This window comes from Galeopterus variegatus, unplaced genomic scaffold, assembly GCF_000696425.1.
Source record: "Galeopterus variegatus unplaced genomic scaffold, G_variegatus-3.0.2 Scaffold3222, whole genome shotgun sequence".
Classification (NCBI taxonomy): Eukaryota; Metazoa; Chordata; class Mammalia; order Dermoptera; family Cynocephalidae; genus Galeopterus; species Galeopterus variegatus.
In genome coordinates, this window is record NW_007729333.1 from 151,072 (window position 1) to 169,512 (window position 18,441).

The following is an 18,441-nucleotide window of genomic DNA, read 5'->3' on the forward strand; positions in this document are numbered from 1 at the left end:
CACAAAGCAAATATATTATTTGTTTGTATTTATATAAAATTCAATACCTGACAAAACTAAATAATGTACTACTTAGGGATATATACAAAGGTATAAAACCTCCAAAAAAGGCAAGTGAATGATCAAAATTAATTTGGGATAATTAGTGGTTACTGCTCAGTGAGAGGAGAGAGTTGTCATCAGTGTGTGACACATAAGAGAGGCTCTGAAGGACAATAATGCTCTGTCTCTGGGACTCGGTGGTGTTCATCTGTTGCCCATTATGTTGTGTGTGTTCATGTACATTCACTCTTTTTATGTACACTATTGTTGGGGCACAGAAAGCGATACCCGAAAGTGAAGGCCTTGGAGACAGCCAAAGTGAAGGCCTTAGAGACAGCCTCAAAAGCAGTTTTCCTGTGACCTTCTCCTGTCCTCTTGTTTCTCAGCCTCATTCTCCTCTGAGGCAAGCCACAGAAACTAGATTTCCTCTTCTCCAAGTCAGATCATAGATATCCTCTAAACTCCTTTCCCCAAACCCTTTTTGTCTTGGAGCTGGCCATAAAGAAATTCTCTGAGCTACTTTTTCTGAGGATTGGTCATAAGACCTCCATTCCAGATGGGGCCCTTCCCCATATGCTGGAGGAATGAATGTTACACAGAGAGACCGAGAAGAATCTGGACAGGTCTTGTTGGGTTTCCCCACTCTGGCTATTAGCGTTAGATCACACTTTTTCTTGTCCAATCACATTTCAACATGGCTGTCCCTGTTTGAGAAGAATCTGGACAGGTCTTGTTGGGTTTCCCCACTCTGTCTATTAGCGTTAGATCACACTTTTTCTTGTCCAATCACATTTCAACATGGCTGTCCCTGTTTCATGGAACCTAAGCATAAATATGGACAATCTTCCCTGTATCTTTCGATCTTCAAGCTGAAGGCTCCTGTATCACATAAAACTATGATATTATAAAATTGGTTATGTATTTTCTTCATATTAATCTGTTTATCAGGTGATTATTTTAGAGAACCTTCAGGGGGTTAAAGGGGATGTCTTCCCTTGGCCCCTATACTATGTCTTTTTTTAATTTAAAAATTGCAGATTCCAAGGACCCAAAAACAGGTATTTCAATTCAGTGGGTTAGGATGGCACCAAGAAATCTGGACATTTATCAAGTTCCCTCGCTGACTTTGATGAAAGCAGTCTGAGGACCACCTCTTGAGTGTCTGCATCATTTCCATAGTTTGAACCACTTCACTCTTGGAACCTGGCACTTCAAAAAGAGCTACAACATGATTAAAGGAGGCAATTTATAATAAATAAGCACACAACCCTTCCAATTCCAGAAATTATCACTTTACTATGAAAAAACTAAACATTTACAAAAGAAAATCAAAAGAAGCTGCATTTTAAACCCCATTGGGAAGGTTACACGGAGTCTGATGGACAATATCGTAAAACATCCCCGTACCACGCCAGTACCATACAGAGAAACCCAGCCAACCGTTATACCATAGGTTGAGGTATTTAGTACGTGAAAGTCAACCCAGTGCCCACTTTATCATTTGCCTATAAAAATATAAAACCCTGGCATCTTTACAACACATGAAATTACTGTCAATGAACTTTATAGGATGAAAATTTTGTTAAAGGAAAGATGACATAGTTCAGCTGCCAGTCAACATTAATGTTAAATTTTCCTATGATGCATTAAGTAACAATGGTCAGTCCAAGCAACACTGTTTAATTATTTTAACAATCTGAATATAGAGTGCTGCTATTCCAAGCCAACTTGCTATGGCATAATTTGATTTTACATATGTACAGATTACATTATTGTACATACACATCAAAGAACTCCTTCAGTCATCTCATCTCAATGTCAGTGACTCTTTTTCAGGCAGAAAGTTTTCCTTTGGCTTCTTGCTCACAGTGAGGGGCACAGGCAGCCATATCTTTCTGTGTTCAACACATTCAGGGAAGTCAGCGCTCTCAGCCCGTTGTTTTTCTCATGGAACGATGAGTACTAAGGATTTGGACTGATAAATTGTGTCTCTGGTTAAATATTTCAATGTTAGCTACACTTTTGATTTCTGTGCTTCTACAAGACTGTAAGACCCTTTCATGTTGGCTTTTCTTGCAAAGTAAATGGTCATTCCAATAGCAGGTATTATTAGGGAGGATGCAAAATAGAGCATGAGAAGTTCAGGAGAAAAATAGTCCTTGTTATTTTCTCTTCCTGGAAAATAACAAAAAGGTCGCAATTAATGTCTAGTACAAAAATCAAGTCGTTTAATAATGATAGTTACATGTTTTATTGCAACAGTATAACTAGTTCTTCAAAGAGAAGTGAATAAGGACCATCAGGATTCAAAACACACATTTCTCTGAATTATCCAAATTATTAGTTGGTGGTTTCTATGGTCATAATAGATCTAAAGATACTGGTTGATGACTTCCACAGACTTGGATTCAAACAGATTCAGGTTCAGTAATTGGAAAGATGTGTTTGCTTTGGGAAATAGAAATATCTACTAAAAAGCTAGAACTCTTAGCACCATGAATCAAAATGACTGATCATTTCTCCAAGAAAATTCTTATACTCTTTACGTTATAACATTATGTATGTTTTATATATAATATATGTTATAACTTTACAACAACATCCAGTAATTATAAATCCTTATAACATGTTATGTTATTCCTCTTCAACCGTTATATCATCTATAGATAAAATAAAACTGAAGTTCCTTGGATAGTACCATGTTTCAGCCTAAATGTTACTTACTCGTAGAGGTATTCTCTGATCCACATCTCCCCCAGCCTAAATTAAGAACCCCAGCATACTCTCAAAACCCACTGTAGTTTCCCCTTATAGCCCTTATCACAGCTTGTAATTAAACATGTCTATATGATTATTAAATTTGCTTTTCTTCTCTATACTGTTAGCAACACAAAGACATGTATATCTATTTTCTTTTTGGTTCACCACTGAATAGCCACACCTGACTCACTGCTTGGTGTAGTTGGCACCCCCCAAAATATTTTTTGAACACTAATACATTTTCTTCTTTCTACATCCTGTCATATGCCACTTAATTATAAATGGAGGACAGAAGGTAAGAGACACAAAAACTTTAAAATTAATATTCTTTCTAATCTACTAAAAAATCATCTGATAGCTGCAATACCATTTAACATCTGAAAAAGATAGTGTGGCATTTACTGGAAACTCATTTCTGTTTGTACTTTGTTTGCAAAGCATTGTATGGGTAGGACTTCATGAGTATTAAGTTTCACTAAGTGGCATATATGTTGCCTCAGTCCTGGCTGAAAATGAGTGATCTGACGCAAGCGATCACGACATTCCTCCTAGAGCTTTCTAATCACTGGAGGTCAACCAAGTAGAAAAGAATCAATAGCATCAGATGATGTGAAGGCAATTTTTCAAATTATTAAAGAAAAAACATTTCATTGTAAGTATAATGATAATTGCCTCATTTTTCTAATTTCCCTTGCTAGAGTTGAGCTAGTCAAAGTATAAGGGTAATATTTTAATTGAATGTCCATCACTATAATAGTGATTAGGCATCAATATTGATGACATGCTGGGCAATGGTATTTCTGTTCCTATTGTTTTCTTTTCAATTTAATAAATCCTATCTTTTGCCTTTCAGTTTTGCCATCAGGCATTTGCAGAAAAACACAAATTTGCTGCTGCTGAGTCAATTGCCAGGACCATCTTCAAATTTAGATGCTCCTTGATGTACAATGGGATTACATCTTACCCACTGTAAGTTGAAAATGTCGTAAGTTGAAAATGGATATAATACACCTAACCTACCAAACACCATAGCTTAGCCTAGCCTATCACCATCTTCAAATTTAGATGCTCCTTGATGTACAATGGGATTACATCTTACCCACTGTAAGTTGAAAATGTCATAAGTTGAAAATGGATATAATACACCTAACCTACCAAACACCATAGCTTAGCCTAGCCTATCTTAAACATTCTTAGAACACTTACATTAGCCTGTAGTAGGGAAGATTATCTAATGCAAAGCGTACTTTATAATAAAGTGTTGAATACCTCATGTACTTTATTGAATGCTGTACTGTAAGTGAAAAACAGAATGGCTGTATGGGTACTCAAATTGCGGTTTCTACTGAATGCATATCGCTTTTGCAACATCACAAGTCGGAATATCAGACGTCAGACCATCGTAAATCAGGGTCTGTCTGTACAATTTACTACTAGTTCTATGTATACTGAAAATCTTAAAAAGACTCCTGACCATTTCTATCAGTGAAATACATTCAAGCTGAAATAAAATCAAACAAATAAAAAACCCAGCTAGCTAAATACAAAGGAAAACCAGTTTGAAATACCCCCCAAAATGTTAATTTTTTGTTTCCATTCATATCTAGATCTTTTAAATCATATTCAGTTTGGGGACATGAATTTCCAGCTGAGTGCCTCATATTCTTTATTCATTTAAATAATAACTAAAAAGTGGCAAATATGTAAGTTATTAATTCCATAAAGTGATTAGAAAAAACAACAAGGAGGGGCTGGCTGGTTAGTTCAGTTGGTTAGAGCACAGTGTTATAACATCAGGGTCATGGGTTCAGAAAAAAAACAACTATGTGTGAGAGAGAGTTAAAAAGTAGAGAAACTTTAATGTGTCTTTAAAAGAGAACGATTAATTACAAACAAAATTACTGAAATGTTAGAGTCCAATTTCCTGGGCCTAGGCTTAATTAAAGGTGGCCTGGAGGCATCAAGGATTAAAGAATATAGGAATGAATGAATTTCAACCTACTCATAACTGAGATCTCAGTCCATCCAGAATCATCCCAAACCTCACTTGAAGCACTGATTACATATACCTCTGTATCATTTTGAGTGACATGATACAAAGTAAATGTTCCATTCTTTAAACACATAGTAATTTCATTGGCTAGATCAACTCTTTTCAGGATGATCACTGCAGGTGGGTGACTAAAAGTTTTACATGTAATCATGATATTTCCCCTTCTTTAACATTTATAGATGGGTATATTGATATTGTAGTGTTTCAGGGAGGTACTGTGAAAATAGAAAACATACAGTAAAGCTGCAATCTTGAAAAATTTGGCCAGATGAGTAAAATTTGTACCTGTTTTGTGACTTAGGTTCAAATTTCCACTATATTAACAAGTGGTTGCTAACTCTAATAGCCATGTGCCAGACCTCTTAGGAGTTGGTATTTGTTTGCAGTCCCGTTTGCACTCCACTGCCAAGTATGGCTTCCAGTACACAACAGGAGCTCATTAGTGTACAAGGAGTGTGAGACTGAGTAGTCAAGGCTGACATATTCTGCTTACATCAATAAGATCAACAGATCCTACCTACTGTGCACTCACAGAGGGGTTAGGAGATTAAGGGACCCCTGAGTTTTCATGGATACAGGATGGCAAGGGGCTTGGATTTTTAAGGAGGCTTTTCTGTAGTCTAGAGATTTTTTATGTTGTTCAGTATCCAGATTGCTACTCCCAATTAGTATCCTGAAAAGAGTCAATCCAGAAAGCATGCAGTTATTCTATGTTCAAAAAATAATGTTCCCTTCTGGAAGGAAGGAAGAGGGTCTGAACAGAACCACCACCACCCCCCTTTTTTTTTCCTGGTGTGCCAATTCTACTTTGATTTCTGATAACCCCCAGGGAGAGGTTTTGAAAATACAGTTAAATATTTAACAAGTGCAAAACCTCAGGGACCAATGATGAATTTTCAACCTTGAAAAAAGGCAAATGGTAATTCCACACTCTCCAATGATTAATGTCAACTTCCGGGCTAAACTCTATAGGATAGAACAGCTGTGCTTGATTATTTCAAGAAATGTTAAGAACCACAATCAATATGGAATTCAGCTTCATTTTGGCAACTCATTCATCTAATACTAGACATTCTATACAATCCACAAAATCCCTGAACTACTACATATAAATAACAAAAACCAAAAGTCAAAAACTAACCTTTAACATCAAGAGTTAAACTTCTTGATTGTGAGCCAACCTCATTTTTTGATTCACATTCGTACACTCCTGCGTCCTCCAACTGGGCCTTGCGGATGGTATATGCACCATCTGTAGACTTTAGCACTGTGTCTCCTGTCTCTGCTTTTTTCTTCAGTATTATCCAAGTTTTTGGATAATTTCCACATGTACAGGAGATAATGACAGTATCTCCTTCCTTGACACTTTCAGAGGGAAAAGCTCTAAGTTGAATATCTCTTGGAGCAACTGTAAAGAGAATTTAAAAGGCATTTCTGATGGAGTAAAATATAAACCAATTCCATATTAATTTAATGACATTAGCAATAGACGCCAAAGAGCTATTTGTGCCTACTGTTTGCATCAGATGTTAAGAAGGGCATGTAAAGAGGTCAAGTATCCACTGGATTGTTGTAAATAATCATGTTTTAAACAAGAAAGGATATGTCTTATGCTTCTTTCATGCCCCTTAATTTAATTCTTTACCCAGCCTAGCACAAAGAATGGGTATGTAATAAATAGCTGTAGAACTTAATGTGAAAAAGGAAATTAATTTTTTTGTCATGCTCTTTTGCAAAATTTTCCTTGAAGTACAAAGTACTTTGTAGGCCTTCTGAGTTTTGATCTGGATCCTCCCAGACCAAGAAACTAAGCTGGACAAAGATGGCTTTTTTATTATCCTTAATAACACAGCTGCCATTTATCAGGTTCCAGGCACTGGCCTGAGTAGTTGACATACAACATCTCTATTTTAAGCTGGACAAAGATGGCTTTTTTATTATCCTTAATAAAACAGCTGCCATTTATCAGGTTCCAGGCACTGGCCTGAGTAGTTGACATACAACATCTCTATTGGTGGGAGGTATCATAACACCATTTTATAAGTGAGATTCCTGTTAAGGTCATCTATTTTGTGACTTGATTTGAGAGTCTTTCTCTATTCAAGGCCAAATGACCATGACATCCATCCTAAAGGTTTTCTTTAATGCTGTGCATTGCCCTTCCAAAGTTCTTTCTTTAAAATACAAATCTTATTGAGATGAGGTAACAAGAGAGTCACTAATACCTTCATGGGAATACTTTCAAGATGTAAGAGAGGAAATGGCAGCCTTGGAGAAGAAAAGATCCCCAACACCCAAACGGGAAGGTATTGGAGCAAATCCAAATTGATCACTTCATGGTTTTGCTCGTAACTGTCCACGGTTTCAACCTGCCCACTGGGAATTGTTTTGTTCTCAGTCTTAGGTCTCCATTTCAGAGAGAGGGGGCCTAGATCTGATATCTCTGGTGGTTTGACTGTCACCAGGCTGATGAACCAGAGGGCACAGTTATTGCTACTCTCAATCTCAGAATTTACAAAAGGTTTGAATGCCTTCTTGGGCTACTAAGCAAATACTAGCAAGCATTTTGTGAGATTGACACTCAGGGTCCAATTCAGCCAGATGTGGTGGCTTTGATACTAAAATTTTAAATACATATATATCTCTTTCTATCCTTATTTCAACACCATAATCATTGCCTTATAAGTGTAATTGGAACCAGAGCTAGCATTTCATTTAAGATAAAAAGAATTTCAGGATAAGTGATTTGGAATGGCTCGAGAGAAAGTACCAGTCCAGGAGCTTCCCATGAATGGGAAACATCAGGAATTCTTCAAAACCCTCAATACTTTTTTTAGTAAAAATTTTATTTTCAAAGAGGACTTCATTAATTACCATTAACATAATAAAAAAAAACACTAGCAATAACAACTCAATCACACTCTGCTTACCTTGGATAATTAATTCAACTTCTTTTCTACTTATTCCAGCCTGGTTAATCCCTTCACACACATAAGTACCAGAATCTTCCATTTTTGTAGAAATTAAAGTGATAGTTGTGTTCTCTGAAAGAGGCTGTAGATCCCCATTATTTAACTGCCTGCGCCACAGGATTTTTGGAGCTGGAAGGCCACTGCTAGAGCATGTCATATTCACAGAACTGCCTTCCTCCAGGATGGGGGATGGGCTGACCAAGACGGTTGTGTCCCTAGGGGCAACTGAAAAGGGAGAGACACTTATTAGCTTGACCCCTGATTCCCTGAGTTCTAAACAGTTTTAATACTGTTGCAAAATGGGGCTGTGGAATCAGCGACTTAGAGCAGTTTATAAACCTTGATAGCGGTACCACAGGAGGATTCTGTCTCCATTTACTTCGGCAAATACAAAATGATAGAGTAGAATATGAACACATCATGGGTATTTTCTAATGGAAGTAAGTTCTGCAGAAACTCTCTTGCTACCAAAGAACAGACGATCAACGATAGTGTGTATTGCCATTTATGGTGGATTAAACATGACCATGAGTGATTTGAATCTCCTCTTGTGGAAAGGTGGAGTCTGTCTTTCCACCCCTTGAATCTGAGCTGACCTTGTGACTCTTTTACCAACAGAATGTGGAAGAAATAACGGGATAGGCCTCCCAAACCCATGCTTTAAGAGGCTGCTTTCATTATCACTTTCTTGAAACACTGTGCTCTGGTGAGTAAGCCTAGGTTACCTTCCTTGAGGATGACAACACTCACAGAAGGTCCCAGATATGTGAGTGAGGCCATCTGAGACCAGCCAGCCCTGCTGATCTGACCAAAAATGCATGCGGGAGCTCGGCTGATACCACATTGAGCAGAATAACTGCCCGGCTGGCCCCTTCCCAGAGGCCAACTCATAGAATAATAAACAAATAAATTATTATTATTTCAAGCGTTAGGGGATGGTTTGTTATGATCATCATTATTTTGGAATATCTTTTCAGTTATTTTTTTTTCTCACAACGTTTTAACCATTAACCTTATGTTAACTATTTCCTGGCAAACATGATAAAGAAATCCATATGAAATTGTGGGTATGTCACATATGTACTCACCATTGACATAAAGTGTCTGTGTACTCTGCCTTTGTTTGGGTTGAAATTCCATTTCACCAATATGTAACTTAGCTTGACAAACAAGAACTTTTCCAGTATCTTCAGTGGTGGGGATGAAGGTCACTTCCAAACTTTTGGTCTCTGGGGATTTTCTATCCATTTCCTCCAAAAATACTTTATTCTGCACAATAGTCTCCCCTTTAAGTAATTCAATCTCCAACTGGTTAAAAGGGTAAACATTAGGAACTTCGCAGCTTACAGTGACAGGGTTTCCATGCACTAGCAGACCACTCATCTTAATTTCTGGATCACTATGGAATGCTGCAAATATTGCAAAAATGATGTTTAAATGTGACAATCAAGGAAAAATTGCGCTAAGCTCTATTAAATGCAAAGGTCTCAAAATGACAGCTTTAATTCACATAAGATAGAATGATCATCAATACATAAATAATGAAATTAAGTATAAATGCATATTTATGATATTAAATATAAATAATGTTGGAAACAAAAAGTACTTAGTACATCAAGTCATCAAGTATCAAATATTTTTACTTCTGTTTTTCTCTTCTTAATGATGCAATCTGGCTGAGCACCATGGCCTGATCTTTTCTAAGGACACATCAGCTTCTACCATCTTATTTTAAATGTTTTAAATATTTGCCATGATGTATTGAATACTTAGTATGAACTAGTCCCGTAACATTCATTATCTCAGTCTTCAAAGCAGCCTGATAAAAATGGTATTTTTTAACTTATTTTACAGCCAGGAAAACTAAAACTTACAGAGGGTAAGAGACCATGTTTTTCTGACCTCAGAGTCCAGACTTAGTTTCACAGAGGTCACAGAGCTGTGCGGCCTCTTGGTATCAAATGAGACCCACAGGGTAGTTCTCAATTTCAACAGTTAAATTTCTAATGACCAGATTTAGACCCCAAGTTTTAAATATTGTTCAGATAATACTCGTAATTAAGAAAAGAACTGCCTTAACTGTATTATTTAGAATTTAAGAGATTTAGATTCTAAATAATAATATTTACAACATATCTTACACAAGTAAATAAAAATGAGACTGTAATCGTTATCAAGAGTAATGTTAATGTTTTTTTCCTTCAGCAAAAGTGTTGTTAAAGTGATACATTCCCAACTATTTCCATATTGCATTCACTGCTGGTTCTCATTTCTGCTGGGAATGTGCCCACATCAGCAGATCCAGGACTCTGGGTAATACGATAACACAGTAAAATTTACCCTTCTTTGGAGAGATTCAAATCCCTTCACAAGCATACTCTAACTCATTCTGAACAAAATCCTGAAGGGTAACACAAGTTTGGGTAGGGTTTCCGGTGGAAAATCTCTACAATCTGTTCTCTCGAGTTCCTCAATAAAAGAAGACAGAGTAACCTTCTCAAAGAAATAGCTTTGTGGTCACTTTGCATATTTTGTCCCTCATTCATTATAGACTGAGAACACCAGCAATGTCAAATCCATAGAAATTCGAGGTTGTAAACGATTTTTATTAAGATGACCAGAAGAGCAAAAAAAAAGCGTAGTGCATGTAAACAGCATAATCAGTGTTAAGACCTAGTGCTGCCTCTTGACTCTGCTTTTCTCCTGAGCTACTGTATAGAAATTCGAGGTTGTAAACGATTTTTATTAAGATGACCAGAAGAGCAAAAAAAAGCGTAGTGCATGTAAGCAGCATAATCAGTGTTAAGACCTAGTGCTGCCTCTTGACTCTGCTTTTCTCCTGAGCTACTGGCTCTTACCCTCCCACCTCCAGTCTAACTCCCTGTCTTCATTTTTAACTGTCTCCTGCTTCCCATTGCCTCGTTTGTTTTCTTTTGTGTGTTTGTTATTCTCCACCTCAGCTTTCCACATGTGCTTTAAGACAGTGTGAACAGTCGAGCAGCAGTCAGCCCCACCCAGTTATCTGAAAAGGCACCGACCCCCAGTGCTGTCACTTGCCACCTCCACACACCCCACAAACACAAGGAACACACGGAAGGACTGGGAAGGAGGGAGCATGGAGTGTGTTCAGGTGCATGATGAGACAGCATTGACCAGACACGAACTAAGTCTGTGGATGCTGAGTATGTACCAGGCTACTTCAAAATGTTTGTGGAAAAATTAAATTAAAAGACAATACGAATCCTTCCATTAATTTTTGAAGATCCCTCATATGTAATGCATACGTAAGACTTAGGCCAATTATGTTGCACCAAACCATTCTGTTTCAGAGATTTAGGAACCATTCACCATGCTAAATTCCTTTTCTAAATGCACAGATCTCATTGATTATCACAGACTCTCATCGTTTTTCTTCCAATGGAACTAAAAAAACAAAGTAAACAACTCTGAAAACCACTTACAGTAAAGCTCCACCTGGATTCTCTTTTCCACTTTCTTTTGTCCACAGGTCGCTGAGCACAGATAAAAGTGTTCGTTCTCAAAACTCACAGGGTGCAGGGTCAGTGTGGACTCGGTCCCTTCACTCCTCACCGTCCCATTCGGAGGGCTGTCTGTGTGGGTTCTCCAAGAGATAGATGGGGACTCGCAGCCTGTGACACCACATGTCAACACGACCAAGTCCCCAATCTGAGCAGCAATCCGGGGCCCAGGGGAGATCTCAATGGTAAACAGTTTTTCTGGGGGATGGGGGGTGGAGATGAAGATGAAAAGAAGATAAGATTATTTTCTTCTTTCATCATATTCTCATATATGATCTTTATTTTTCTTAATCTCCTTTTAGCTAATATCTGTGCCAAGAAGAAATTACTCCTTTTCACCTCAGGATCACCAGGAATGACACCACATCTTTTAAACATGAATTCATGATAGTCTGTTGATTCATTCATTTAACAGAATGAACATAGATAACGATTTGTCAAGAGAGAGACTGGCATCTTTTCATAGCAATAATCCAGTCTCTGCTCAAATATAATATATCAGATCACTACAATAGTGGACAATAGCTCAAATAAATATAGTGGTTCCTGTGTGTCAAGCATTATGTAAACCACTTTACATGTATCATCTCATTTAATCCTCACAACAATTTCATGAACTAGTATTATTATTTCTTCTCGGCCTTTACTTCCTCCTCTTTCTACTTTCTCTTCCTTTTCCTCCTCTTTCTTCTTGAGAAAATTTAGATTCAGAAATGCTAACTAACTTTACCCAGTTTGCAAGTGGCAAAATTAGGACTTGGTGCCAGTTGCGTCTGATTCAAGACCCCAGCTTTTCAGTTGCTAGAACAACTAAATCAAGTTATCCTCATGTGGATATAAAACATGATCTAAAAGAGGAACTGGAAAAAGCTACAAAAAAGCCTTCCAATTAGATACAATACTCATAATGGATCAGTGCTTAGAGCTTCTGTTCCAACAATATAAAATTATCACATTGAAAGTTACACAGAATCACACTGAAAGCAAGTCAAAACCTAAGCATTAAAGTGATACATAAGTCACCTCCAAAATTTGTTTGATGTGATATAAAAATATTTTGCAATTAACTCAGGGGATGAAAGCTGAGAAGGGAGGGCAAACTCCTAAGTCTCAAAACTCCTGCTGGGCGCACAAGCCTTTGTGCATAACTGCTGTTTAGGGAAAAAGAGAATTCCATATCTTCACTATTCCCCTGAAGAAACTGGGAGTGGTTGGGCAACTCTGAAAGGCACAAATGTGACTCTCTAGAAAATCACTAAAATCTTCCTTGTAAATAGCAGACTGGAGACGGGAGAAAGAAATCCTCAATACTTAAATAATCCCAATATACTACATTTTCTAAGGTTCTCATCTGTGCCAGGAGAAGTTGCTAAGTGAAATAACTCAAGCACAGAAAGACAACTACCTCAGGATCTCACGTACACGTAGAATCTAAAATGTCAAACTGATGGAAGCAGAGAGTAGAATGGTGGTTACCAGGGCTGGGGGTTAGGGGTGGGGAGAAAGGGCATGGGGAGATGTTGGTTAAAGGGCACCAAGTTTCAGTTAGATACAAGACACAAGCTTTTAGATGCATTGCACAGCAGGGTGACCACAGTTAACAATATACTTTATTTATAACAGTTATATTTAATAATATAATAATTATAATTATAATCTTAAAATAATAATTTTATTTGTCACATTATTATTATAAAATAATATTATTATTTTATTTTAAAATAACTAAGAAAGCAAATTTCAAATCTCACCACAAAAAATAAGTGAGGTGATGAATATGTTCATTAGCTTGATTTAATTATTCCACATTTTTACATATATCAAAACATCACATTGTATTACATAAATGTATACAATTATGATTTGTCAATTAAATATAGCATTAATTTTTAAAAAACAATTAATAAAGATAGATAGCTATAATTGAAAAGGTGTGGAGTTTGGGAATAAAAAAGCCTGTATTAAAATCATAGTAAATGCAACTAACAAGCTATTTGGCCTTAGGCAAATTATGAACTATGCTGTGCCAGAGTTTTTATCCACCTTATAGCAAAAAAACAATTAATAAAGATAGATAGCTATAATTGAAAAGGTGTGGAGTTTGGGAATAAAAAAAGCCTGTATTAAAATCATAGTAAATGCAACTAACAGGCTATTTGGCCTTAGGCAAATTATGAACTATGCTGTGCCAGAGTTTTTATCCACCTTATAGCACTGTGGTGAAGATGAATGAGATAATAAATATAAAGTAGAATGTAGAATTCCTGGCAAATATCAGGTATACAATCAGTAGGTGATACCATTACTAATCTCTGTGAGACTCTATTCTCTCATCTGTACAATGAGTATAAAATATTTACCCTATAGTTATTTCTTGAGGATTACAGATAGAATATATAAAATGCCTGAAACATAGTTAGGGTTCAATGAGTGCTGTTATTTAAGAACATCTTACAAGAGTCCAAGTGAGAGATGATAAACTAAGGCAATGGCAAGAAGGCCGAGGAAGAGGTCAGATTCTAAGGATCATTTTGGGGTGGAACTGACAGTTTGGAATAATACGGTATGGAAGCATGAATTTGAGAATAATCAGCTTATAGTAGTCCACTTCTTGGGGGTCTAGAGTGAGAAGAGAAGAGGACCAGGTGTGGTAACCTGAAAATACCAACATTCAAGAGGCAGGAGGAAGAGAAAAAGCCAAGGAAATGATGCAACATGGAAAAGAACCAGAAAAGCAGAGCCATGGAAGCTCTTGGAGGAAAGACTTCCAAGAAGTACGAGTAGGATAAATACCCACATATATTTGTGCCTAAGTACATGGCAATCAGTTGGGCCATCAATGAAACTTAGGGAAGGAATTTCAGCATTGAAGCTGTGTCATATTACTCAAATCCCAATGACAACACCTTTATCATTCCTTTTTCACATTCTACTCACCTTGAACAATTAATTCCACTTCTTTTCTGCTTTTCCCAATCAGATTACCTCCTTCACACACATAAATTCCAGAATCTTCTATCCTCATAGCAATTAAGGTGAGAGTTGCATTCCCAGAAAGGAGCTGTAGATTCCCGTTATCTAATTTCTTGCTCCAGAAAATCTCTGGAGCTGGTAGACCCTCACTGGAACATGTCATCGTCACAGAGCCACCTTCCTGCAGCCTTGTGGAGGGATTCACAGAGATAACTGTATTTTTGGGTGAGACTGAAAAAGCAGGGCATAATATTAGCAATTGCTAAGCATCATCTTGATCCAACAGGAGTAATGTATTTCTCTCATAGATTGTGTTTATGTGCTTCCACAAATCTAACAAACTTACTCTGCCAAATTAGTATTAAAAACAGCTGACTCATTACAAAATAGTCTAGTTTCTGATGAACTTGAGTTACTTTTTTTGATGTTTAGTGTTTTCAGATGGTTGCTGATACTCAGAAATTAAGACGGGCCCTTAGAGTCATGAGGTTCAATCTCCCACCTATAAGTAGGAGTCCCATCTAAGCATCCTTGCCAAGTGCTCATTCAAGTAAGCCTCAACATTTACTGAAAGAGACAACCCATTGCTTTATAAAACAGTCAATTTGAGCTTTGGACAGATCTAATCCTAGAACATTTTCTCCCATTGAGCTGAAATCTTCCTCTTTGAAACTAACTTCTACAAACTAGTCATAGTTCAGACTTTTACAGCTACAGAATAAACCAAATCCCTCTTTAAAAGACACTACTGTCTTTTAAATACTTAATTAGAGCTCTTTTTTCCAAGTTTTGTTTCTCTGGAAAAATATCCACTTTCTTGACTATTCTTCTCAAAACATTGTTAAAAGTCTTTCCCATCTCCTTCTCTTTTCACTAAACATGCTAGAGTTGGTGATACTCCTTTTAAATGTGGTGCCCAGAACAGAACAGAGCAATTTAGTCTAGAACAGGGCACAGGGAGTTCAATCCTACATTATTCTAGGACTACAAGACTGCCTCAAATCCCTTGGTAGTCTCAGTTAGACAGGGGACAATCAAACCCTGTCACCTTCCCCCCACGCGTATGTGTGTGTGTGTGTGTGTAAGCTTATTTATATACAGGTGTGCACACACACATACACAGAATGAGTGCTCACCTTCTAAAGCTTCTATACCTATGCAACTAATATTTCAAGGCATATTATAAGAGTTTACAAACCATGATTAAAAACATTTTATTATTTGAGCCTATTTTCAATCAGATTGTATTATTCCCCTTTGATAGACTGGGAAACAGAAAAATTAAGTAACCCAAGCTCAAACAATTAATGGAACTAGAAATTAAGCTCAAACCTTCTCACTCCAAATCCAGTATTCTTTTCATTGAATTATGCTGTTGGCAAATGTTATGTTCTCAACAAATAAAAATGGAGTAAAAACTACAAACATATTTCTTGTTGACTCAGTTGCTAAGTTTATTGCTATATACACCCAAGATTGATCTCTCATAACGACTAGACCAAATCACACAAGTACTTACTGTAGACTTGCAGTACTTTTGTAGTCTCCCTTTCTTTGGGTGCAAAATCAGTTTCATCAACATGTAATTTAGCTCGGCAAACAAGAGCTTTCCCAATATCCTCAACGATAGGAGTAAAGGTTACTTCCAAACTCTTGGTTTCCGGGGACTTCCTATCCATAACCTCCAGAAATTCCTGATTCTTCATGAGATGGTCACCTTTCAGTAAATCTATCTCCAGCTTGTCAAATGGGTACACATCAGGGACCAAACACTTGACTGTGATTGGTTTTCCGACTTCCAGAAGGCCATTCAAATGAATCTCGGGATCCCTAGGGAAAGCTGCAAAGGCCAAATACATGAGTAGGCTTTTTGCTCATGTTACATAAGTCCTCTTAACATTTTAACACAATGCAAATTAATCCTAATGTTTTTGTTAAAACAGTCTTATTAATACAACAGAATTAATTGTTCAAATGGTCTTTCATGGTTTGTGGTGGGTTCTGTTACATAAGTCCTCTTAACATTTTAACACAATGCAAATTAATCCTAATGTTTTTGTTAATACAGTCTTATTAATACAACAGAATTAATTGTTCAAATGGTCTTTCATGGTTTGTGGTGGGTTCAAGAAGCAGGAATCAGAATCAGCCACCTTTTAGAGGATTCTCCAGTTCTGATCTTGCATGTATTAAGGGTTGCATGCTATTGGAGTAAAGGAAGGCAGAGAAAATCTAACATTTATTGAAACTTTGTGCCCATCACATTGCTATAGATTTAACATAAATGATTTTATCTGACCCTCACAATAACCCTAAGAGACAGGGACCACATATTACAGATAAGAAAATTTGGACTATGACTCTGTACTGCTACTACAGATTTATATTATGTTATTACCATATTCTCTTATTTTAGTCAGGGCAGATATATTTTAATTTTACAGATAATGCATCTAAGGCTCAGAATGCCATCGTAAAGAATAGTTGTTGAGCAAGATATACTAAGAAATGTAAAGAGCAAATTTATTGTGTGTGTGTGTGTGTGTGTGTGTGTGTGTGTGACCGGTAAGGGGATCGGAACCCTTGGCTTGGTGTCATCCGCACCGCGCTCAGCCAGTGAGCGCACCAGCCGTCCCTATATAGGATCCGAACCTGCGGCCTCTCCCAGTGCCGCACTCTCCCGAGTGAGCCACGGGTTCGGCCCTGAAAAGAGCAACTTTAAATAATTGGGTTTTGAAAATGCTGCCTCTGACAGGAATTCATCCACAGAAAGGTATACCTGTTCAGTGTTTAAACTCTGGAAGGCAGATTTGCCTCCTGAAATGCCTAATTTAATGTCCCAACCATATACCATTGAACCTTCTAATACAAAACAACACAATATTTCAGTTGGTCAGTGCCTCTTTAGCAAGGGTTACCTTTTTCATTACACACTGTCGTGANTTTTGTAGCCTAATAAACTAGGGGTATTTACTCATGTTCATGATGCAAATCTAACTCATTATACAAGTATTTTTGAGGTTGAGCACCAAGGCTTTATGGCATTAAACAAACAAACAAAAATCCTAAATTTATCAACACCAAAGTCAAGTGAGTGAAATGTTTGTGGATATTTTGTATTATGTCTGAGGAGAAAACTTTTATACCGAAGTCCATTATTAAATTATAGATCTTCTACTTAATCTTTAAACTGATTTTAAGCACCAAATTGCATAAGAATAAATGAATGGAAAATCCCTGAAGGATGGATTTGGACACATGAGCAAGTAATCATTTGAACACATGAGCAAGTAAAAGAGTAGATATAATCAACTGGAAATTTTTTTTTTTTGTCCTTTTCGAGACCGGGCGCACCGCGCTCAGCCAGTGAGCGCTGTGAGCGCACCGGTCATCCCTATATAGGATCCGNTATTTCAGTTGGTCAGTGCCTCTTTAGCAAGGGTTACCTTTTTCATTACACACTGTCGTGATGGTAACATACTGGTGGGTTCAAGACTGTGCAGTAAGGAGAATACAAAGGTCCCAACCATAAGAAAATTACAATCAAATGTGGAATGGAGACAGAACTGTTAAATGTAATGAAAAACAGATATTCTTGGAGAAAAACCTCAGGCAAGATAATTAAAGCCAGAAGCATCTTCATTTCTCTTTTTTAAATCTTCAACTATTTGGTACTTGTAGGAAAAATAAAAGGAAATGGAAATAACTTTGCTATGTAAAATTTTCCACTAGTAATTTTTGTGCCTCATATTCCATAAAACATGTGCTTATAAACCGCACAACTTGATGTCAGGTAATATAAGAACTTGCTACTTTTCCCTGTGTTTACATAAGGGGACCTTTCAAGGAGCTCAGGAGGCTGCACAGACAGAAACTATGCATGTACAAACAGCATAATTGAAAGCAGCCGGCCAAGCACAGTTTCTCAGGAAGCTTTAGCAACTCATGGGGCTTGTTGAAGAATCAATGAAGTTTACTGGGCAAAGCTGGACTCCAGCATAGTGGAAAGGAACCAACATAATTATAAGATAATCAGATGAGGTCGTCATGAAGAATGACCCTAAACAAGTCCTGTTTTTTAGAGAGAGAGGCCATCAGTAAG

At 37.2% G+C, this 18,441-nt stretch overlaps 1 protein-coding gene across 1 annotated transcript in view; it reads right to left on the reverse strand.

Moving 5' to 3' along the window:
* Positions 1-1,318: 1,318 nt before the first annotated feature.
* The window catches only part of VCAM1 (vascular cell adhesion molecule 1), a 20,146-nt gene continuing 3,023 nt past the window's right edge, over positions 1,319-18,441 (reverse strand). Inside the window, exons 3-9 of the mRNA XM_008584317.1 lie at positions 15,859-16,179; positions 14,304-14,570; positions 11,289-11,564; positions 8,916-9,236; positions 7,786-8,052; positions 5,997-6,263; positions 1,319-2,217 (exon numbers count right to left, since the gene is read on the reverse strand). Coding sequence (XP_008582539.1) covers positions 2,057-2,217; positions 5,997-6,263; positions 7,786-8,052; positions 8,916-9,236; positions 11,289-11,564; positions 14,304-14,570; positions 15,859-16,179 — 1,880 coding nt within the window. The 3' untranslated portion in view covers positions 1,319-2,056. The remainder of the gene's footprint in view (positions 2,218-5,996; positions 6,264-7,785; positions 8,053-8,915; positions 9,237-11,288; positions 11,565-14,303; positions 14,571-15,858; positions 16,180-18,441) is intronic.